This window comes from Mobula hypostoma, chromosome 2 (genome assembly GCF_963921235.1).
Source record: "Mobula hypostoma chromosome 2, sMobHyp1.1, whole genome shotgun sequence".
Classification (NCBI taxonomy): Eukaryota; Metazoa; Chordata; class Chondrichthyes; order Myliobatiformes; family Myliobatidae; genus Mobula; species Mobula hypostoma.
Genome location: NC_086098.1, coordinates 112843797 through 112868220, shown reverse-complemented (window position 1 = coordinate 112868220; position 24424 = coordinate 112843797). Strand labels below are relative to the sequence as shown.

General features: G+C 41.1%; 1 protein-coding gene across 2 annotated transcripts in view; it reads left to right on the top strand.

Annotated features, from left to right (window-relative positions):
* The window catches only part of ahi1 (Abelson helper integration site 1), a 216059-nt gene that overhangs the window by 165808 nt on the left and 25827 nt on the right, over nucleotides 1–24424 (top strand). For both annotated transcript variants that reach the window (XM_063040430.1, XM_063040431.1), the window contains 3 exons: nucleotides 1547–1615; nucleotides 22839–23001; nucleotides 23127–23224. In XM_063040430.1, coding sequence (XP_062896500.1) covers nucleotides 1547–1615; nucleotides 22839–23001; nucleotides 23127–23224 — 330 coding nt within the window. The remainder of the gene's footprint in view (nucleotides 1–1546; nucleotides 1616–22838; nucleotides 23002–23126; nucleotides 23225–24424) is intronic.

Sequence of the window (24424 nt, the reverse complement as noted above, 5' to 3'; positions counted from 1 at the left end):
TCTTCCCTGTAGGATTCCTTGGAGAGTCCACTGGTAGAGCACAGCGAAAGCCAAAAACACAACTCATGGAGCAGAATAACAATCAGGTCTGGACCTTGTTAAAATCACAAAGTTCTTTGTGACCAAAAGTGTAAGAATCAAATACTTTGATATTTTTTCTAATTCTAAATATTAATCGAAGCAAATCTCAGAAACTATAATGGTTCTGAAGTCTTCAGGTTGGAAAAAAGGATATCGTGATGAAAAAGGGCATACAGGTTTCCCCTGCCATCTGAAGGTAGAGCGTTCCTATGAAACAGTTCATAAGCTGGAATATCGTAAAGCGAAGAAGCAATTACCATTAATTTATATGGGAAAAATTTGTGAGCGTTCGCAGACCCAAAAATAACCTACCAAATCATGCCAAATAACACAAAAAACCTAAAATAACAGTAACGTATAGTAAAAGCAGGAATGATATGATGAATACACAGCCTATATAAAGTAGAAATACTTTTCTACAATCATTGCCTGAGCTGTTCTCCGTAGCGAAAATCTCACGACGCAATCAGCAATTGCCTCTGATCTGGGCTGACATTTACATGCCGGGCAGCACCTAATTAATGAGCTTGTTTATTTAAGCTTTTTTCTTAAAGATGTGCTGGGTGCATCCTGGCTACCGCTGCATTCTTCGCGGATCGGTATCTGCGGCCCGGGGGTCGGGGTGGTGGACACTGCGGTGTCATCTCGTCACCTGTTTCCATCAGGGCAGGCAGGTCATCTTGTATGTCTACCTGCCTCGACGTCGAAGGTTGAGGTTCGTCGTCCGCTGTGGCTGATGTGGAAGGCTTGCTTGACTGCTTAGCCTCGCGCATTTTTCTATCATACAGTTCTTTGTAAGGACTCAAACCATCCTGCAAATATGCCCTAAACCAACGTACCCTTTCAAAATTAAAGTCATACTTTATCATTGCAGCGAAAATCTCACGCAGTTGCTTCACGTTCAGTTCCTGGACAACGTCACTTTCGGTCCGTTCGCTACTGCATTCGGTTTCAATTGTTATCCTTTCCTCTTCCAATTGCATCAGCTCTTCATCTGTCAGTTCTTGGTCATAGGGATGCCAAAATCTCTTCAACATCATCTTCGTCAACTTCCACAAGCCAAACTCACTTTGTCCTTACTTCGTTCACCACGATCGAAATGCTTCGTTATGTCTAGTTTTACGCTAAGTGTAACACCCTTACAAGCTCTTTTAGGCTTTTCCGATACCTTAGAACTCGTCTTGCTAACGGCTGCTCACAGGCACGTGTTTAAGAATGCATTTCCGAATCTGGGAGAGAGTGGCTGCTCGGGGCGCGCACTGCTTTTTTATTGCGCGCTGCCTTTTTTCAACAGTGAAAACACCTTCCGTTAGCGAATGTAGGTCTTTCATAACAGTGAGGTTTCCTAAAGCGAATGTTCGAAAAGCGGGGGACACCGGTAATATTCTGAGAACCATTTGCTGGCTTTCTAATGTGCCTTATATTTTGCATATAATTTTTCAATGTATATTTTTCTTTCCTTTAGACTAATGCAAATCCTTCAATATCATCAATCAAAGTAGAAGCTGATTCTAATGCACCTGTTGAAGAAACTGTAAGTAAATATCTGTCACTTAAGGGATTATTCCCTGTAGCTTCATCATGTAATTGTTACTGTTGCCAGGCTTGGTTTGAATTAATTTTGCAGAATCCATGTGTCACTAGTAATGTCATTAATTATTACTAATCACTAATTGTGGTGGGTATGAATCACGTTCTGCAGCTGTACTGGGGCTCCCTGGGTTATGGAAATCTGACTTTACACAAGTTTTCCCATAAATTTTTAAAGATAATAAAACATTTTGTATTCATTAATAACTGGATATAGCATAAATTCCATTAATTTGGGTGGTGTTAGGGTGAATATAGAAGATATTTGATAAAAAGAAAGAAATATAGGTAATGTATATGATAAAGATAGCTACGGTAAACAGATATTTCTGATTTACGGAACAATCAATTTGCGGACAGTTCTCAGGAGTAGAGCCCTTACATAATCCAGGGTCTGCATGTATATTTGTAAGTCAAGATGGTTCATGACCTGGAGGGAAATTGGCAGATGTTGGTACTTCCTTATTGTGCTTACTACTCTTATTCTTGCCAGTAAAAGGCACAAATTGGCCAATACATTCAAGGTACCTGATACGGGTATTTGAATTGCATTTTGTAGATATGAAACACTGCATTCACAGTGTGACTGTGTTTTGTCCCAAATGATGTTTAGTCAATTCAGTGTTATTGGAGCTGCCTTCATCAAAGCATGAGGAGAAACTTCTTACTTGCTTTTGACTTGTGTGTTGATGTGAATAATACATTAGGGCAGTGGGTTAGTTACCACAGGTAGCCTTTTCTCTCCCTTTTGTGACCACAGTCTTTGTATGGTTAGTTCCGTTGTTTTCTTAGTCAGTGGTGATCCATGAGATATCTGGTACAAAGGACCCAGTGATGATAAAGCCATTGGCTATCAAGTGCAGCTTGTTAAAATCCATTATTGAGATGGTCATCGTCTTGGACTAGGATGACCAATGTAAAATCATTGAAGAATAGGAGCATGTGATAGTTCTTCAGCCCTTCAGCCCTGCTCTGCCATGGAGACTATAAAGCTATAAGAAGCTTCTCAAGTCTGCCATTCATTAGTATCATGGCTGATCAACACCCACTCTTTCTAGGTCTGGCATCTCCTTCACGGCCACAGAATCTCCTGAAAGGTCCCTCTAACTATCGAGTCATCACTATTGCTGTGCCTGGCTTTACCCTTCCCTGCTGAGTCTTGGAGCTGGACATACTGCCACTGGTCTGGCTGTTACCGCTGTGCTCCAGTGGGTCATCACCCCACAGCAGTATACAAAGGGGTATACTTGTGGGGAATGGCAGTAGGAGAACCCAGCACTGACTGCTTATGCCCTTTACCTCTCCTGATGGTCACCCATCTGCTATCTGAAGCCTGAACTCTGAATGTCATTACCTCAGTAAAGGTTTCATCTTTGAGGTTTTCGCCCTCCTGGATGGTCCTGAGTACAGCCAGCTCCATTTTCTTGACTTTGTCAGTCAGGAGCTGAAACTGGATGCACTTCCCGCAGGGTCTGTCCGGTAGCCTGAAATCCCACATCTCACAGGAGGAGCATTAAACTGCCTCAACTACCATCCTGTCTACACTTGTTATACCTCTCACTTCTGAAGTTAATGTCCTAGCCTGTGCCTGTTCTTCCCTAAGCCTGTTGAGCCAAAGCTTGGTCACTCTGAACACCAGCCACTCTGCATACACCTTGATTCTTTTTATTGGCTCCTCCCGAGTCCCTACAAGATCATTATGATTGCAGCTTGCCAAAACTTTCTGAATGACCCCAGCTCCTTTTAATCTTTGCACTGCCTCAGCAACAAATGCCTTCTTGCGATGATTGTAGCCCACTAAAAAGTTCCAAAAGGCCCCGAGCCCTTTTCAATCCTCATGCTGCCTTACCAATGAGCATCTTCCTGAGATGATTGCAGCCCACTGAAATATTGCTTAAGACCTTAAGGCATAGGAGTAGTATTAGGCCATTCAGCTTGTCAAATCTGCTCTGCTATTCCATCATAGCTGGTTTATTATCCTTCTCAACCCCATTCTTCTGCCTTCTCCCCATAACCTTTGACATCCTGATTAATCAAGAACCTAGCAACATCTGCTTTGAATATACCCAAATTTCACGTCACATGCTGAAGATAATAAACCTGATTCTGATTCTGATTCTGACTTGGCCTCAATAACCACCTATGGCATAAATTCCACCACTGACACAACCTGCAAATTAATCTTTTGGGAATCCTACATGAGGACTCCCAAGTCCCTTTGCACCTCTGATTTTTGAATTATCTTTCCATTTATCGTAGTCTAAGCCTTTATTCCTTCTACCAAAGAGCATGTTAACCATACACTTCCCTGCACTTTATTCCATCTGCCATTTCTTTGCCCATTTTCCTTTTTTCTTTTTTTGTTATATTTTGTTTTGCTCAGAATTGGAAAGGGTACAGAGGAGATTTACCAGGATGCTGCCTGGTTTAGAGAGTATGGATTATGATCAGAGATTAAGGGAGCTAGGGCTTTACTCTTTGGAGAGAAGGAGGATGAGAGGAGACATGATAGAGGTGTACAAGACATTAAGAGGAATAGATAGAGTGGATAGCCAGTGCCTCTTCCCCAGGGCACCACTGTTCAATATAAGAGGACATGGCTTTAAGGTAAGGAGTGGGGTTATATGGGAGGCAGGGTTTGAGGGTCGGCACAACATTGTGGACCGAAGGGCCTGTAATGTCCTGTACTATTCTATGTTGTATATTCTATAACAAAACTTTCAATTTACAGATACATTTACATTTCTCCCCCTCACAGATATCAGCTATCAGAATACTTTCTCAAAATATAGACATCACCCCAACATCCTATACAAAAGCCCTTTTTAGTATAGCAAACTCGAGGAATTCTGCAGATGCTGGAAATTCAAACAACACACATCAACTGAACACCTACGCTCTGTCCGCCAGAGAAAGCAGGATCTCCCAGTGGCAACACATTTAAATTCCACATCCCATTCCCATTCTGACATGTCTATCCACGGCCTCCTCTACTGTAAAGATGAAGCCACACTCAGGTTGGAGGAACAACACCTTATATTCCGTCTGGGTAACCTAAGACCTGATGGCATGAACATTGACTTCTCTAACTTCCGATAATGCCCCACCTGCCCCTCGTACCCCATCCGTTATTTATATACACACATTCTTTCTCTCTCTCTCCTTTTTCTCCCTCTGTCCCTCTGACTATACCCCTTGCCCATCCTCTGGGTCCCCCCTCCCGCCCTCCTTCTCCCTGGGCCTCCTGTCCCATGATCCTCTCATATCCCTTTTGCCAATCACCTGTCCATCTCTTGGCTCCATCCCTCCCCCTCCTGTCTTCTCCTATCATTTTGTATCTCCCCCCCCCCACTTTCAAATCTCTTAGTAACTCTTCCTTCAGTTAGTCCTGACGAAGGGTCTCAGCCTGAAACGTCAACTGTACCTCTTCCTAGAGATGCTGCCTGGCCTGCTGCATTCACCAGCAACTTTGATATGTGTTGCTATTAGTATTGCAGATAGGTTTACATCTACATACTGCAGAAAAGGTTGCCGTATTTTATGAAAACTATTTGCTTTTGAGTGTACCATACATGTCAAAAAGTCCAAAGGAATGTATTCCATGGTTAATTTACGCCAACCAAAAAGTCCAGGGGCCTTATTGAATATCCAACAAAGTAAAATGTTCTTCCTCACACATAAAGTCAGCATGTTAAAAAGTTTTTTATGATGTGCATTAATAATACGACTGCTGGGTAAGCCTAAGAGAAAAGACACCAGGTCCAGTTAAAGCTCCATCTTCAGAATCTTTTCCATTTCACCCAAAATATCACATCAGTATGCCTGAAGCTTGGGACAAGTCCAAAAACAGTGGGTGAAAGTTCCAGTATTTACTTTACATTTAGAACACATTGGAGAAACCCCTGTCTTAAATTTCAAGAGACGATCTGGAGTCAGATGGGCTCTATGCAGAATTTTGAGTTGCAGTGCTTTAGTTCTATTACAAACTGAAATTTTCTTTGCATTATCACAGATATCTTCCCATGTTTCAGCTGTAATTTCTACTCCCAGCTCTTCCTCCCAGACCCTTCCCAGCTGCTCAGCCTCTCCATGAGAACATTCCCTCAGGATGTTGTAAAAAGTACTAATAGAGACTTCACCCTTAGAATAAAACGCCCTCTTTTCTATGTCAGAACTACAATCAGTTAACAATGATGTTTTTTTTCTGTATATAATCTCTTATCTGAAAGAAACGAAAACGATCTTTGTTGGGTATGTTAAATTTCTGTACTATTTGAATAAAAGACATCATCGTTCTTTCATCAAACAAATCTCCTAGATGGAAAATACGCTTAGAAATCCAAAGTTTAAATCCTGAATCCATTATGCCAGGCTGAACATCTGGACTGCCGGTTACTGGAGTGAGGGGTGATATTTTCGCTGCGTTGCCCTCAATTTGTTGCACCGCCATCCAAGCCCTGACTGTATTAATTGTTATTGGATTGCGACAATATTCCTTAACTTGTTTCACCTTACTGAGGAAAAGCAAATTAATAAGAGGGCATTTTGCTTGTGGAGCTTCAATGTCTAGCCAAATTGAGGAGGGGTCCCTACAAACCCAGTCAACCCCATAAGATAAAAAGGAACTTAATTGATATATTTTGATGTCTGGAAAATCCAGACCCCCTAGACTACGGGGAAGCTGTAACTTAGACATCTTAATGCTGGGTCTTTTTTTGTTCCAGATGAAAGAAACAAACCAGCCATTTATTTTTTTTAAGTATTTGTTGGGTAAAAATGACTGGAATCATTCATATTGGGTAGAGCAGACGAGGAAGAATGTTCATTTTGACCAAGGATATTCGGCCAAGCCAAGAAATGGGAAGAGTGCTCCATCGTTCAAGATCCTGTTTGATTTTGTCAAATAACTGTGAAAAGTTAGCTTTGAACAATTGATCAAACGTAGGTGTGATAAATATGCCTAAGTAAATAAAACCTGTCTGCAACCATTTAAAGGGAAAACACCCTGAGTGTCAGGTACCTGCCACAGATTCCCCAGAGGCATAGCCTCTGATTTAGTAAAGTTTATTTTATAACTTGAAAAGGCACTAAATGGATTGATGCATTGTATAAGGTGGTGCACTGATATAGCACGGTTTGATAAGAAAATTAGAACATCATCCGCATACAATGTAATTTTATGTGGCTTTAGTCCTATGTCTAGAGCAGATATTTTGGGATCTCACCGAATCGCCTCAGCCAGTGGCTCGATCACTCGTGGTAATAAAGGGCAGCCCTGCTGGCTGCCCCTCAGAATACTAAAATTATCCAACCTAATACCATTAGTGAGAATCACAGCCAAAGGGTCATTATAAAGAACCTTCACCCACTTAATAAAATTATTGCCCAAACCAAATCGTTCTAAAGTGGAAAAAACATATGGCCATTCAACACGATCAAAGGCCTTTTCTGCATCTAAGGAAACCACCAAGCCGTCCACTGCCTGTTGCTGACATGCCTGAATCACATTAAGTAATCTTCTGATATTGTTAGATGATCTACGGCCTTTTACAAAACCCATTTGATCCTCTTTTATGATAAAAGGTAACACAGTTTCTAATTGCTGCGCTAAGGTTTTAGATAAGATTTTAAAGTCAACATTTAACAATGAAATAGGCCTGTAGGAGGCACAATCTTCAGGGCTGTTTTCTTTCTTATGAATTAGGGAGATATTAGCTCCTCTCAATGATGGTGAGAGGAGACCACAATTAAATGCATGATTGAACATGTTTAGCATAGGCTCCGATAATAACCCTATGAACTCTTTATAGAATTCACTAGTGAATCCATCAGGACCAGGGGCCTTCCCACTTTGGAGCTGTCTCACAGCTTCCTGTATCTCATGTATAGATAACGGAGCATTGAGGAGGGACTCTTGTTCAGAAGAAATGCCTAGGAGATCTAAGTTCCTGAAAAAGGACTCCATCCTAGATTGTCCATCATTACTTGCTCAGTTTGATACAATTTAGAATAAAAATTCTTAAACACAGCATGAATCATTTTAGAATTACTAGTAAGGGCTCCGGTCCCATCCCTAATTGAAGCAATAGAGGCATATTTCTTTCTAGCTAAATAAGCCAAACACCTACCTGGTTTTTCACCATGTTCAAACAGTCGTTGTTTAGCAAATGTCAATTTTCTTTTGGCTGCTTATGTAAGTAAAGAGTTTAGTGTACAGCTTAGGGCTGTGATAGTCTGTAACTTGGCTGCAGAAGGCTTATTAATATAATCCTTTTCAGCTGCCGTGCCTTGCTTCCACTAGGCGCTGCTGTTCCACAACTTGTGACTTCTTACTAGCAGAGCGGGAGATAATTAATCCCCTTGCATAGGCCTTAGTGGTTTCCCAGAGCATCAATGGACTACTAGCTGATTTGGAATTAATAAATAGGAAAGTTTTATATTTGTAAGTAAAGTAGTCTATAAATTTATTATCTTTTAGAATAAAAGGATTCAGCTTCCAAAGTCTAGATTGTGCTGAATTATCTTTGGGCTTAATATTTAAATATACTGCTGCATGGTCAGAAATAGCGATATTTCCAATTGTGCAGGATACAACTAAATCTAGGAGCGTTTTGGGAGTTAGAAAAAAGTCTATTCTGGTATAACACTTGTGTGGATTAGAAAAAAAGTGAAGTCTTTGTCAGAGGGATGTAACAACCTCCAGACATCCACTAGTCCTAGTTCTCCACATAGGCCCATGATTTATTTGGATTGTGAGGAGAGCAATGGGGGACCACTAGGCACTCTGTCCATCAATGGGTCCATGAGACAATTAAAATCCCCACCTACAATAATGTTTTGTATTGAAAAGCTTGTAAGTTTGGAAAAAGCATCTATTAAGAATTTGATAGAATGAGCTGGAAGGCAGTAAACCTCGAGAACACCATATTCCTCTCCATATACTGAAGCCTTAACAAATACAAATCTCCTATACTTATCCTTAATGCAGTCTAATTACTTATAACTTCCTAATTAAAATGTTCACCCCCCCCACTCCTGGTATTAAAAGATGAAAAATAGACTTGATCAAATTCACTCTGTTTCAGTTTTAGATGTTCTTTATCATTTAAATGTGTCTCCTGCAATAAGGCTATGTCCACCCTTTCCTTTTTCAGGTTTAATAGGATATTCTTTCTCTTGATTGGTGAATGACTCCCCTTAATGTTCTAAGTGCACAATTTTAATATATTACTGGTCATAACCCTTTATAACAATCATTTGACTCCAGAGGAAAAGAAACCCAACATAAGATCAACTGAGCAGCAATAAATGAATAAAAAAAACAAAACGCCTACAGCGCTGAACAAGAGGACTTACCCCACGCTTAAAGGGGATATGTGAATTTTCTGGCACCCCATATTCTGTCCCACTGCCAATATGGCATTTAAGATAGTCAAAAATGAAAACAGGGCATAATTTATCAATCCACCGATTTGTTACCATCATGTTTCAGCTCCTTCAGGCTGGAGCAGTGCCACTAATTTAAACAAATAATGAAACTATATTAATCAAAACAAATACGTTACCCATCCTATAAGATATCTTGTTGTTGAGTAATGAAAAGGTAAAATAAAGCGACCATCGAGCATGTTATCGCCCATAACCAGGGCTATACAATATATACATTCTTTAGCCCAACGTGTCTACAAAAGTTTTAGCTTTGTCAGGAGAATCAAATATCTTGGTGGTCCCATTGTAGGTGATTTTCATTGCCACTGGATATAGCATAAAGTACTGGATTCCGGATTCCTTCAGCCCCTTCTCTACCTGGTCGATTGCGCTTCCGAATAACGGCTGCCGAAAAATCTTGAAAAAGCATAAGCCTGGATCCCTTGTATATTAAAGCCTGGGCATCAATCCCGCAACACACATAAAAGTTGCTGGTGAATGCAGCAGGCCAGGCAGCATCTCTAGAAAGAGGTACAGTCGACGTTTCAGGCCGAGACCCTTCGTCAGGACTAACTGAAAGAAGACCTAGTAAGAGATTTGAAAGTGGGGGGGGGGGATCCAAAATGATAGGAGGAGGGGAAGGGACGGAGCCAAGAGCTGGATAGTACCACGGCGTCTCGAAGCCTCCATCACACTTGGCTTATCACCGAAATTATGGAACCGCATGAGGACAGGTCGAGGGCGTTGGTCTCGGCCCGGTTTTGGAGCCAGCGTATGATGAGCTCTTTCTACTTTAATGCGTCCATCCTTGGTTTCCAAATCAAGGAAATTAGGCAGCCAGCCCTCAGAAAAACTTCCGCTAGCTGGCTGCTTTCTGTACCTTCAGGTAGACTGATAATTCGAATGTTTTTCCTCCTACCTTTATTCTCAAGATCATCGGTATGGTCCGACAGGCTTTGAACTTGCTTTTCTAGCGCCCGGATGCGGCTTTGGGCTTAATCAGTTACAGTCTCAACCGCAGAGACTCGGCCCTCAGCCTCGGTCGTTCTCTTATCAAGATTTTTAAGCTCCAATATGTGGTTCTGGAGTGTTAGAGAGAGTGGACCCAGCTTCTCGTCCATCATTTTGGATATGTTCTCTGTAACTTCCTGAATTAGTTGGCGAAAAGCAGGGTCCAGCGTGTTAGCAGAGCTAGCAATAGCTAGCTTCTCAACCCCGGGACAGCGCTCTGTGCAGTCCATCATGGCCGCCTTTTTAGTGCTTTTGGATGGCATGGTGTTGAAGCAGCTCAAAAAAAATACTCATCAATGTTCATGTTATTAAATCCGACACTTGGGCATTTAAAAAAAAAGTTGGAATGGATAGGTTTATATGCGAACTTGTCAGTGTTGCAGTGCTGAGCTCAGCAAGCAGACCCTTCACTGTGCCGCCATCTTGAAACCTCCCCTTTGCCCATTTTTCTAATCTGTCTAAGTCCTTCACACTTCCTGCTTCATCAACACTACCTCTCCTTTCTTTGTATGATCGGCAAACTTATCCATCTATTCTCCTATCTGTGTCCATATCATCTATATAATGTAAAAATAAGTGGTCCCAACATCAACCCCTGCAGAGCACCACTAGTCACCAGCAGCGAATAATAAAAGGCCTCCTTTATTCCCACCCTTGGCCTTCCACCAGTCAGCCAATCTTCTATCCATGCTGGTATCTTTCCTGTAATATCATCTGCTCTTGTTAAGCAGTCTTGTGTGCGGTAGTCCAGTGTTGCATCAGCTTCATTTTGGTACATACTTAGGTATACCTAGTGTTACTCTTAGCATGCCTTTTTTTTTTACGATGAATTAGTTTTGATGCCCTGACTTGGTCATAATGGTAAAGAGTGGGATATTTTGGTCCATTGTATTAAAAAAATAATTTATATGTGTCACATGTCTTATCCTTCAGCTTGGTGAGTCCAGCATATTAACTTAACAATTTCAAAGAAAGTTTCAAATAATTTCGGAAAGCCATTATATGCTCAGGGATCTGGCAATTAAAAATGATACTGAATAAATTTACAGCATTTGGAAATGAATCAACAGGGTCAAGGTGCAAGAGTTTATTACATTGCAATTTAATTGTCAATATGCCAAAAAGATTCTACCATATTTTAGCAGGAGTAAAATGTTCAAAGTTTATGAGCTGGAAGCTGTGCCTTACAGAGCAATTCTTGAAGATGTAAGCTTTGTTTTCTGAATCAAAGAAATGTTTGTTTACTGTATGTGGTACCTTTCATGACCCCAGTTTTGAAGAGCAGACATGGTTGTACTTAAGGAAGTACAGAGACCAATATGTGCTCACCAAGATTCACAGGATTCTTTATGTTCATCTAACAGAATAAGTAGTTTTATAGGAGAGCGAGAATATAATTGATCGAAGTTACAGGGAAATAGTCACCCTGAAGTTGCAGGAGCGAGTAGCTGGGTGACCATCAGGAGAAATGGAAATAGGCAGTTAGAGCAGAGCACCCCTGTGGCCATTCCCCTCAAAAGCAAGTATAGTGCTTTAGATGCTTTTGTGAAGGATGAGCTCCCAGGAGAATGCCACAGCGACCGGGTTACAGGCACACTCCATGGGTCCGTGGTGTAGAAGGGAAAGAGAGAGAAGAAGGGAGTGGTAGTGATAGGGGACTCGATAGTGAGGGGAACGGACAGGAGATTCTGTGGACGTGAACGGGACACCCAGATGGTATGTTGCCTCCCAGGTGCCAGGGTCAGGGATGTCTCAGATCGCGTCCACAACATTTTGGAGAGAGCGGGGAGCAACCAGATGTTTGGTACATATTGGTAACAATGACATAGGAAGGAAAAGCAATGAGGTCCTAAAAAAAGAATTTAGAGAGCTGGGTAGAAAGCTGAGAAGCAGGACCTCCCGGGTAGTAATTTCTGGATTGCTGCCTGTGCCATGCACCAGTGAGGGTAGAAACAGGATGATTTGGCAGATAAATGCATGGCTGAGAAGCTGGTGCAGAGGGCAGGGCTTCAGGTTCCTAGATCATTGGTATCTCTTCTGGGGGAGGTATGACCAGTTGCACATGAACCCGAGGGGGATCAATATTCTAGCGGGCAGGTTTGTTAGAGCTGTTGGGGAGGGTTTAAACTAACTTGGCGGGGGGTGGGGGGGTGGAACCAGAGTGAAGGGACGCAGGAAAGGACGAATGGTAAAAAAGTAAAGATAGTGTGCAGTCAGACTGTCAGGAAGGGCAGACAGGTGATGGGACTTAGTTGCAGCCAACAGGCTGACTATCAAATCATTCGGGATACAGAATCGAAAAGGATAGCAGATACAGTACTCAAGGTGTTGTATCTAAATGTGAATAACATAAGAAATAAGGTGGATGATATTGTTGCACTATTACAGATTGCCAGTTATGATGTTGTAGCCATCACTGAATCGTGGCTGAAGGATGGTTGTAGTTGGGAGCTGAATGTCCAAGGTTATATGTTATGTTGGAGGGATAGGAAGGTAGGCAGAGGGGGTGGTGTGGTTCTACTGGTAAAGAATGGCATCAAATTAGTAGAAAGATGTGACATAGGATCAGAAGATGTTGAATCCTTGTGGGTTCAGCTAAGAAACTGCAAGGGTAAAAGGATGTTGATGGCAGTTATATACAGGCCTCCCAACAGTGGCTGGGATGTGGACCACAGTTTACAACAAGAAATAGAAAAGGTGAGGCAAGGGGGCAATGTTATGGTATTCATTGGGAAAATCAGGTTGGTAGTGGATCTCAACAGAGGAGTTTGTTGAAAGCCTAAGAGATAGCCTTTGTAGAGCAGTTTGTCATTGAACCTACTAGGGGATCCGCTATACTGGATTGGGTGTTGTGTAATGAACCGCAGACAATTAGGGAGCTTCGATAAAAGAACCCTTAGGAACCAGTAATCACAATATGGTTGTGTTCAACTTGAAACTTGAGTGGGAGAAAGTGAAGTCTGATGTAGCAGTATTTCAGTGGAGTAAGGGAAATTACAGTGGTATGAGAGAGGAGCTGGCCAAAGTAAATTGGAAGGAGCTGCTGGCAGGGATGTCAGCAGAGAAGCAATGGTGTGTGTTTCTGGGAGTAATGAGGAAGGTGCAGGACATGTGTATTCCAAAAATGAAGAAATACTCAAATGATAAAATAGTACAACCGTGCCTGACAAGAGAAGTCAAAGTTATTGTAAAAGCAAAAGGAAGGACATACAAAAAAGCAAAAAATACTGGGAAGATAGAGGATTGGGAAGTTTTTAAAAACCTACAGAGAGCAACTAAAAAAATGATTAGAAGGGAAAAGATGAAATATGAAAGCAAGCTAACAAATAATATCAAAGTGGATAGTAAAAGTTTTTTCAAGTATGTAAAAAATAGAAGAAATGAGAGTGGATATAGGATCACTAGAAAATGAGGCAGGAAAAGTAATAACGGGGGACAAGGAGATGGCTGATGAACTAAATGAGTATTTTGCATCAGTCTTCACTGTGGAAGACACTAGCAGTATGCCTGATGTTGTAGTGTGTGAAGGAAGAGATGTGAGTGCAATTACTGTTACAAGAGAGAAGGTGTTCAAAAAGCTGCAAGACCTAAAGGTACATTAGTCATCCGAACCAGAGAAACTGCACCCTAGGGTGCTGAAAGAGGTAGCATTAGAGATTGTGGTGGCATTAGGAATGATATTTCAAAAATCGTCAGACTCTGGCATGATGCCAGAGGACTGGAAAATTGCAAATATTACTCCGCTCTTTAAGAAAGGTGGAAGGCAGCAGAAAGGAAATTATAGACCAGTTAGCCTGACCTCAGTGGTTGGGAAGATGTTAGAGTCAATTGTTAAGAATGAGGTGATGGAGTACTTGGTGACACAGGACAAGGTAGTACAAGATAGCAACATACATCAAAGTTGCTGGTGAACGCAGCAGGCCAAGCAGCATCTATAGGAAGAGGCGCAGTCGACGTTTCAGGCTGAGACCCTTCGTCAGGACTAACTGAAGGAAGAGTGAGTAAGGGATTTGAAAGCTGGAGGGGGAGGGGGAGATGCAAAATGATAGGAGAAGACAGGAGGGGGAGGGATAGAGCCGAGAGCTGGACAGGTGATAGGCAAAAGGGGATACGAGAGGATCATGGGACAGGAGGTCCAGGAAGAAAGACAAGGGGGGGGGGGTGACCCAGAGGATGGGCAAGAGGTATACCCAGAGGGACAGAGGGAGAAAAAGGAGAGTGAGAGAAAGAATGTGTGCATAAAAATGAGTAACAGATGGGGTACGAGGGGGAGGTGGGGCCTTAGCGGAAGTTAGAGAAGTCAATGTTCATGCCATCAGGTTGGAGACTACCCAGACGGAATATAAGGTGTTGTTCCTCCAACCTGAGTGTGGATGCTGAGATGTTCAGCAAAGCGGTCTCCCAGTCTGCGTCGGGTCTCACCAATATATAAAAGGCCACATCGGGAGCACCGGACGCAGTATATCACCCCAGTCGACTGACAGGTGAAGTGATGCCTCACCTGGAAGGACTGTTTGGGGCCCTGAATGGTGGTAAGGGAGGAAGTGTAAGGACATGTGTAGCACTTGTTCCGCTTACACGGATAAGTGCCAGGAGGGAGATCAGTGGGGAGGGATGGGGGGGACGAATGGACAAGGGAGTTGTGTAGGGAGCGATCCCTGCGGAATGCAGAGGGGGGGGGAGGGAAAGATGTGCTTAGTGGTGGGATCCCGTTGGAGGTGGCGGAAGTTACGGAGAATAATATGTTGGACCCGGAGGCTGGTGGGGTGGTAGGTGAGGACCAGGGGAACCCTATTCCTAGTGGGGTGGTGGGAGGATGGAGTGAGAGCAGATGTACGTGAAATGGGGGAGATGCGTTTAAGAGCAGAGTTGATAGTGGAGGAAGGGAAGCCCCTTTCTTTAAAAAATGAAGACATCTCCCTCGTCCTAGAATGAAAAGCCTCATCCTGAGAGCAGATGCGGCAGAGACGGAGGAATTGCGAGAAGGGGATGGCGTTTTTGCAAGAGACAGGGTGAGAAGAGGAATAGTCCAGATAGCTGTGAGAGTCAGTAGGCTTATAGTAGACATCAGTGGATAAGCTGTCTCCAGAGACAGAGACAGAAAGATCTAGAAAGGGGAGGGAGGTGTCGGAAATGGACCAGGTAAACTTGAGGGCAGGGTGAAAGTTGGAGGCAAAGTTAATAAAGTCAACGAGTTCTGCATGCGTGCAGGAAGCAGCGCCAATGCAGTCGTCGATGTAGCGAAGGAAAAGTGGGGGACAGATACCAGAATAGGCACGGAACATAGATTGTTCCACAAACCCAACAAAAAGGCAGGCATAGCTAGGACCCATACGGGTGCCCGTAGCTACACCTTTAGTTTGGAGGAAATGGGAGGAGCAAAAGGAGAAATTATTAAGAGTAAGGACTAATTCCGCTAGACGGAGCAGAGTGGTGGTAGAGGGGAACTGATTAGGTCTGGAATCCAAAAAGAAGCATAGAGCTTTGAGACCTTCCTGATGGGGGATGGAAGTATATAAGGACTGGACATCCATGGTGAAAATAAAGCGGTGGGGGCCAGGGAACTTAAAATCATCGAAAAGTTTAAGAGCGTGAGAAGTGTCACAAACATAGGTCGGAAGGGATTGAACAAGGGGTGATAAAACAGTGTCGAGGTATGTACAAGATAGCATGGCTTCCTTCAGGGAAAATCCTGCCTGACAAACCTGTTGGAATTCTCTGAGGATAGTACAGGTAGGACCAATAAAGGGGATGCAGTGGATGCTGTACATTTGGACTTTCAGAAAGCATTTGACTAGGTGCCACACATGAGGCTGCTTACCAAGTTAAGAACCCATGGTATTACAGAAAAGTTACTAACATGGTTAGAGCATTGGCTAATTGGTAGGACGCAGTGAGTGGGAATGAAAGGATCCTTTTCTGGTTGGCTGCCAGTGACTAGTGGTGTTCCACAGGGGTCAGTGTTGGGACCACATCTTTTTATGCTATATGTAAGTTATTTGGATGATGGAATAGATGGCTTTGTTGCCAAGTTTGCAGATGATACAAAGATTGGTGGAGGGCAGGTAATGTTGAGGAAACAGGTAAGATGCAGAAGGACTTGGAGAATGGGCAAGAAAGTAGCAAATGAAATACAATGTTGGAAAATGCATGGTCATGTACTTTGGTAGTAGAAATAAATGTGTGGACTATTTTCTAAACGGGGAGAAAATCCAAAAATCTGAGATGCGAAGGGTCTTGACAGTACTTGTGCAGAACGCCCTACAGGTTAACTTGCAGGTAGAGTCGGTGGTGAGGAAGGTAAATGCCATGTTAGCATTAATTTCAGGAGGTCTAGGATACGAGCAAAGATGTGATGCTGAGGCTTTATAAGGCCCTGGTGAGGCCTCACCTTGAGTACTGTGAACAGTTTTGGGCCGCTCATCGTAGAAAAGATATGCTGGCATTGGAGAGGGTCCTGAGGAGGTTCACAAGGATGATTCCAAGAATGAAAAGGTTATCATCCAAGGAACGTTGGATGGCTCTGGGTCTGTACTCTCTGGAATTCAGAAGGATGAGAGGGGATCTCATTGAAACCTTTCAAATGTTGAAAGGCCTAGACGGAGTAGATGTGGAAAGGATGTTTCCCATGGTGAGAGAGTCTAGGACAAGAGAGCACAGCCTCAGGATTGAGGGACGCCCTTTCAAAACAGAGATGTGAAGAAAATTTGAGAAGGGTGGTGAATTTATGGAATTTATTGCCATATGCAGCTGTGGAGGCCAGGTTGTTGGGTGTATTTAAGGCAGAGATTGATAGGTTCTTGATTGGACATGGCATCAAAGGTTACAGGGAGAAGGCCAGGAACAGAGATTGAGGAGGAGATAGAAAAAAGGATCAGCTATGATTGAATGGAGGAGCAGACTCGATGGGCAGATGGCCTAATTCTGCTCCTATGTCTTGTAAAATCTACAGTCTTTAAAATCTCATACAAAATTGATACCTGTGAGAGAACTCTCTGTCAAGCATCAGTCTAGGTTTTGTGCTCGAGTCTCCAGAGTGACATTTGGAACTATGAGCTTCCTTTAAGACTTCAGTACAACCCTCTCTGGGTAGAGCTATCTCTTTGCAAATACAATATATTTTGTTGGTTTGTGATCTGAAGTCTTTTCCAAAGTGCATATATTAGAACACCACATTCACAAGATAAACTGCTTTGTTATTTTATGTGTTCCCCTCTCAGACTTCGGTTGATTGAAGACTCTGCTACTTTAACCAATGTACATACATAACTGATATTTGTAGGTTAGTTCAGAAAGTGAAAGAAATAGTTGAATCAGAACCTTAACTCTTAGAAAGGTGTCTTGATTAAAGATAACATTAAATCATTGTCTCTTTTAGATGATAATTTAAAACATTTCAGACTTTTTAGCTTCAATCATGTTCTCTAGTGCAATGCTTTGATGAAGTCCATATTAAAGCTTATCAACATTTACTGATTGTTCATTCCCACAGTTTGTTACAGCCTTTCCCTATGAGTGTGAGACACAAATGCACAGACACTGTCAAACATGTGCCATCAAATTGTGTCAACTCTTATTTTAACATCTCTTGTTGAAAATTGCCTGATATGTCTGTGGGTCTTGACAACTGAAGAAGGCATTAATCAGACAATTGAGGCCTTTACCTACGAAGTTCTCTAGTAATACGAAGAATCCATCTTCTTCACTTAGCATTCAGGCTAGTGTTCTTTCAACTGCCTTTCTGTCCATACCTGATTCTCTCCCTGCATCACGCTTTTCACAATCATCTCATTGCTTTTACTAATTCCTTTCCTTGGTACATAAAATTATTGTTTGCCAGTAAATGTGCTACCAGATGTTCTTAATTGCTGCAAACCTTGAAATTGTAATTGTTTATTATATTACTGATTATTAAAATCACTCCTCACATTTAAGTCTGAGTTGTCCTTCGCTGTGCACAATTACTGCGCAGTATCAAAGGAACCTCCCTTCACCATTTATTAATAAGTAAGCTAACGGTTCTCAAAGCTACAGAATGTCACCATGTGTTTGGAATTTGTACATAAATAAGCCAATAGTGAGCTATCCGAGTAGTATACTATATTAAAAAATGTATATTTAAATCTCTTGCAAAATATGCTGGTCATCGGTATCTTGGTGTTTCAGGACTCCTTTGTTATTTAAGAAGAAGGAACAATCTATCCTAGGATACTAATCCTCCCCCCAAGACAACTGGCCAAGTTCCAGGAAGATTCTGAATAAATTGAAATATTTTAATAGCTTTTTTCATCATTTTGATGGTGTAGGGTGACAAGCACTAAGTAAGCATACGCCTAAGTACAAACCTCAAAAACCATAGCCTAATGAACTATGAAGATTGTAGACGACTTTATGTGATATAGACAGGCTGGTTGAACTGATAGATAGTTTCAGGTGAAAGTTACTGTTGAAAAATGCAAATTGATACATCTTAAAAGGCAAGCAAAAAGAGGCAATATGAGCTAGTGGGCACAATTCTAAAAGGAATCTAGTAACTAGTTTGGAGATATATGTACACATTTCATTGAAAGAGCCAGGGTAAGATCAGAAAGAAGTTTTTTAAAAAATGGGAAATAAATTTTTTAAATGAAGGTAGGGAGTGCAAAGGCAAGGAAAGTAATGACAAAACTTGAGAAAACAGTGTTTCAATCATAGCTGGGTGCCAGACTTTTAAAACAAACGGTTTTGGCAAATGTGGAGAGAAAGCTGGGTTTTTTCTGTCTTTAGAATAATTCCATTGTGAAGGCATCACTTGAGCATATTTACAATCATCAAGGGCATTGACAGAGTGTAGGAAAGTTGCCCATTGATAGAGGGGCCATTAACTAGGGGACAGAATGAGAATGACTGGCAGAACGAACAAAAATGACATGAGGAAAATCAATTTTATGCTGATTACTTCAAGTCTAGCTTGAACTTCTTGCTTATAGTTTGGGAAAGATTTATTTGTAGAATTCAAAAGGAAGCTGGATAATTATTTGAATTAAAAAAAATTAGTAAGGCCAAAAGAGGAAAATGCACCAGTGACTCTAGCTAGATTTCTTTTATCAATCATCTGAATAATTTTTTTCCATATTCTAATGACTCTGTAAGAGCAACTTGGTGAGAAAAAGCATTGTATTTTACTGATCATACATAGTGCAGCTACTGTATGCAAATGGTGGTGGAAATTACTGTTTAGTCTGCTGAATGAGATGATAATAAAGTAGGCTTTTCTGTCCCGAATGACATCAGGCTTCTTCAGAATTCTTGGGATACATTCGCTCATGAGAGCCTCATATCACACTCCTGATTTATAATTTGGCATAAGGTAAGCAACTTGCTGGAGGATACTCAGCTCTGGCTGCAAGTTATTGTTTTGGCTGGTGCAGCTGTGTTTTCAGTCAAATGAATATTAGTAGTGGGACTCTCAACAATGGTGATGCTGTTGAATGTTAGGAGTGGAATGTTATATAAAAATATACTGTATACATCGAAGGACGTCATTTCACTTTGACAACATTTTGCTTTCTCAGGCAACAAGTCAGACTGCACTAAGATTTCAGTGTAGAATGAATCTCATTCTCTTCAGTGTCTACAGCCATTGTAAGTAGGAAGTGCCATTTCCTGCAGGAACCAGGAACCAACATCCCACTTGTTAGAGACGGCAGTCGTCTATTACTTGTGTGGCACAAATGCTGTTTGCCATTTATCAGCTCATATTTGATTGCCTATGTTTTTCTGCCTACTGTTTCATTTGCTGAGGAGCTACAAATGGAATTGAAATTTGTGTAATCTTCAACAAGTAAGTCTACTTTTCTCACCTTATGAGAGCAGGAATGTTGTTGATGAAGCAGCTTAAACTGTTCAACTGTAACCCATTGCCTTCAGAAGCCCCTATACTCATGTCCAGGACTACACTAATTCATCTCCAGCACTCACAACCAATTTTGCTTTTGTGAGGTATGGCTCCACCTTTGGAGTCATTTCTCCTTGATATTATTGATTATTGCTTTGGCAGGGCTCCTTGTTAAGTCGAATGCTATCTTGACGTTAAAGTGCAACACCTCTGGAGCTCAGCTCTTGGCTTCATTTCTGGGTGATAAAAGGTTACCAATCTGAAGCATTAACACAGTTTGTCTCTCCAGAGATGTTACCTGACCAGTTGAGAATTTCCAGTTCTTCCTGTTTCTATTTCAATTTTCCAGCATCTGTAGTTTTCAGTAATTGCCTAGTGTCAATTTGCCTTGCTTTGTCAAACATATTCAGACAAATTTTCACTTTGTGTGCTGAATACCAACAGAGTAACTGTACTGGAATGACTTGGCTATGGTGTGGCTAATTCTGGAGCACCAAAGCTACACACTTGTCTGGTTTTGCATAACTTGCTTGGCCCACTTCTTGAAATCATGTGGACTGAATTGAATTGGTTGAAAACTAACTTCCATGGAGTTCTCAAGATGTAGCCATTCCTACTTATTCCACTATTCTTGCTTCTAGAAATATCAGCTAGCTCTTGTAGGAATTTGCACTTCTTACTTCCTGTGGAGACAAAGGGCACCCAAGGGTAAATTGGTGTGTCACATTGTCACATGTACTGAGGTACAGGTAAAAACTTACCTTGCATACATTTACACAGGTCGATTCATTACAACAGTGTATTGAGGTGATAAATACAAGGCTGCCTGGCCTGCTGAGTCCCTCCAGCATTTTGTGTGTGTTGTTTTGGATTTCCAGCATCTGTGGATTTTCTCATGTTTGTGGAACAGAATACCCTTACTGACTGCAGTCAATTAGTCATGAAGTCAGGGGTCCATTGGGAGGAGTTGAGTTCCAGGTCTAGGAGTTCTGGGATGACCTTGCTTGGAATTGGTATTGAAGGTGGAGCGGTAGTCAGTAAGTAATAATATAATATTGCTGTCTTTACCATCCAGATACTACAAGGGGAGGTGGCATCCACCTTTTTCAACAGTAGGCAAATTGCAGTGGGTTGAGGTTGTCTGGCAGGTTGGAGTCAATAACCAGCCTTACAAAGCAGTTCATGATGAAATATATCAGAACCTTGGGCAGTAGTCCTTAGGGCAAGATACCTTGTCTCTGATGTACTGGGATAATAGTGCTCTTCTTAAAGCAGGTGAGAACTTCAAATTGCAGCAGAGAGAAGGTTAATGTCTGCAAGTACCCCACCAGCTGATTTGTGTAGGTTCTAAGTACATTTGGCACTGAAGTATCAGTGCACTTTGCTCTGCGGAACGAAAATGCTATCAATGTGAAATGATGCCGTTAGATGTGTATATTTTTATATATATGATACCTCAACAAACAAAACAAGAAACACCAAAGTGTTTTCTTAGTCTTGTTGCTTTCAACCAAACATACCAAAACCTTCATATTTAGCTCTAGTTTAGTTATCTGAAGTATTGCTTTTGGTTAAGGTATCTTGCATTGAGGGAGGGGAATTCCATTCAAACATAATTATTTGTATACTACATTTTTATGAAAGTTTTAAAAATTATTTTAAAAAATTTGCACTTGTTTTTAAATATCCTGTGCTGATGAGCAATGGTAGAGTTTTGTGTTTGGAATTGCATGTGTGATAAATTTAACAGGTCTGTCTTATTTCTGAAAAAGATACGGGGTGGAAACTAAACCCTTTCTCTTGAAGGTGGACCTGTTACCTTCACAATTCAACATTCAGACCACGAACAGTGTTGACACAGATGTAAGAGAAGCTGCTCGCACCTTGAGCTTGCAGTCAGCTTGGGAAGAAGTCTGAAGGAAAAAAATTAAATCTTGTGGGTGGGGGAGTGGTGATGGGAGAAGAACTTTATTTAAGAGAATGATGAATTTTTTTTAGAGATTATTTATTGAATTCTGAAGTGCCTCCTATTTCTAGAGTATTTGGTATTAAGTTGATTTTTATATTACTGACACTTTCAAAATGACAGGCTGATCACTAAATGTACAGCTGTCCTATAACTCATCTTTGCAGGTTATTAATAGCAATAAAAAAAATCCCACTCAGACTTTCCAAAATGTATCAGTTTGTGATTGGGAATTAACCTTTTGAGTACTGCACGCTTTTACATTTTTACATTTTGTTAAACCCTGTAGCAGCATCAAAACTAAAGTTGTAGAAATGGATAACTATGGAATCATACAATCATCAATCAGTTCTGAAAAATAATTAAGATTATTCAGATAATTTTGCTACTGTAATCTCTATCAGATTAATGGTTTTTATTTTGATTAGTTCTTTGATCAGTAACAGTAAAAAGAAGCAATTTCTGTTTAATGCTTTAAAATATTTTTTTTCACCATATTTAAGTGTCTGCTGTAGTGTAAAACATTCAAATATAAACTGCTGGTTGGTTTTAGGTTCAGAGTTGTGTTAATATTCTCAGTATGTTTGCAAATGAAGCTGCAGTCATTGTTTAATATGAGTACTTCATACAACGGCAGCTGTTGGAAACTAATCTTAGTGCTGTGGAATGTTTTAACATCTCTTGAATCCCACAATCTTTTATCTCACAGCTCCTGCTACGTTCCCACCACCTTTGATTCCATCAACAAAACCCTTAGACAGCCTCAGCTCTTACCATATTGCAGCTTTGGTTTCAGCTGTCCTGATGCAGGAGGAAGTTAGTCTTAGGAGTTTCTCTTTGTGGCATGGTTGTGATAAAACTGTGGCGGTCTTATCTCTCACTTAGGTTGTAGCTCTTTATGACTACACAGCGCATCGATCAGATGAGCTAACCATCCAGCGTTATGACATTATCCAAGTGCTGTACAAAGATAATGTGAACTGGTGGTTTGGCCGCTTAGCCAATGGATCACAGGGCTACTTTCCAGCAAATTATGTAGCTAATGAAAGTAAGTTGGCTTTCATTCTTCCTCCTTCATTTATATGTCTGTAACAGATAACACAAGATTTTTTTTCCTACTAGCTTTTAAAAAGAGGAACTTCAATATCTTGTGAAAATGTACCATTTTAACAGGGATACATGAAGAAATACAGCCACAGCAACAGGACAACAATCCTCCTTTAGTAACTGAAGACGAAGAGGCAGAAGTGAAATCCCCAACACCCACCAAGGTAGAAACAGTTTTTGAAAGTAGAGACACTTAAAGTGGTATATTTTTAAGTTTACAAAAGTAAGGCACCACAGGTGCTGGTGAAATGAAGTATTTGGAAAGAGAAGCAGAGTTAAAATTGTATGTTAGTGACTTTGCATCAAAAGCAAAAGGTTTTCAGTAAATAATGAGTCAAGGAAAAGAGGTAAGAGGGGAAAGAACAAAATAAGATCTGAACTAGTGTGTCAGGTAGGACAGAGGAACTGGTAAAGAGAAAAGTGAAAGCTGGTGGGAATGTAACAACATAAAATATCGTGACAAAGGAACTATAATGGAACAGCAAAATCACCTCAATATCCAAAAATATTGTAGCAGTCCTTGGGATTACAGAATTAATTCAACATCACCATCCCATTCTGGTCCTTGCCAGCTTTGCTGTTCCACGTGGGTACTTAAGCACTGTGGAGCTAAATTATTGCACTGAATTATTTGAAAATGACAGTTGATTATTCACAAAATGCTTCACTCAAAAGGGTCACTAAGTGATGCACAGTGCTGTTGCTGCATAGTTCCATGATCTGAATTCAATCTTCACCTCATCTGCTGTCTGGGTGGAGTTTGCACGTATTCTCAGTAACCGTATAAATTTTGGCTGGATGCTCCAGTTTTCTCCTAGTTTCCTACATTGTCACTCTAAGTTGCCTCTTAGTTTAGGTAAGTATTAAAAGTACATAAAAAGTCAATGAGTATGTGATAGAGAAACGAGGGAAATGGAGAGGGAAGAGGATTAGGACAGATTGTCAGAAGCTAGCATGGGTGTATGTTATAATAAGTATAAAAGAATGAAAGATCATATCCCATTTTGTTTAGGGCACACAAGCACCCGAAGCTTTTAATATACATGGGTCGGATCAAGCAGTGTGCAATGCTTTGCTTTACTTGTTACTTGTTACTTTACTTGTTTATTTTACAAGTAAAATCCTTTACTTGTGTACAGTCAGCTCAATAAGATTGGAGTATGATTTACTTGCAGGTTATTGGGGAGTTAACGGTCGAGGGCTCAGCTACATAGAAGTTTATAGTTGCAGCAATTCAGGAGATTTTTGAGAATATTAAGTTGGAGCCCTATTTTTATTGAAGAAAATAGGTGAATCACAGCATTATACAGCACGGAGAGACCCTCTGACCCAACACATCCATGTCCACAAAGCTGCCTAACTCA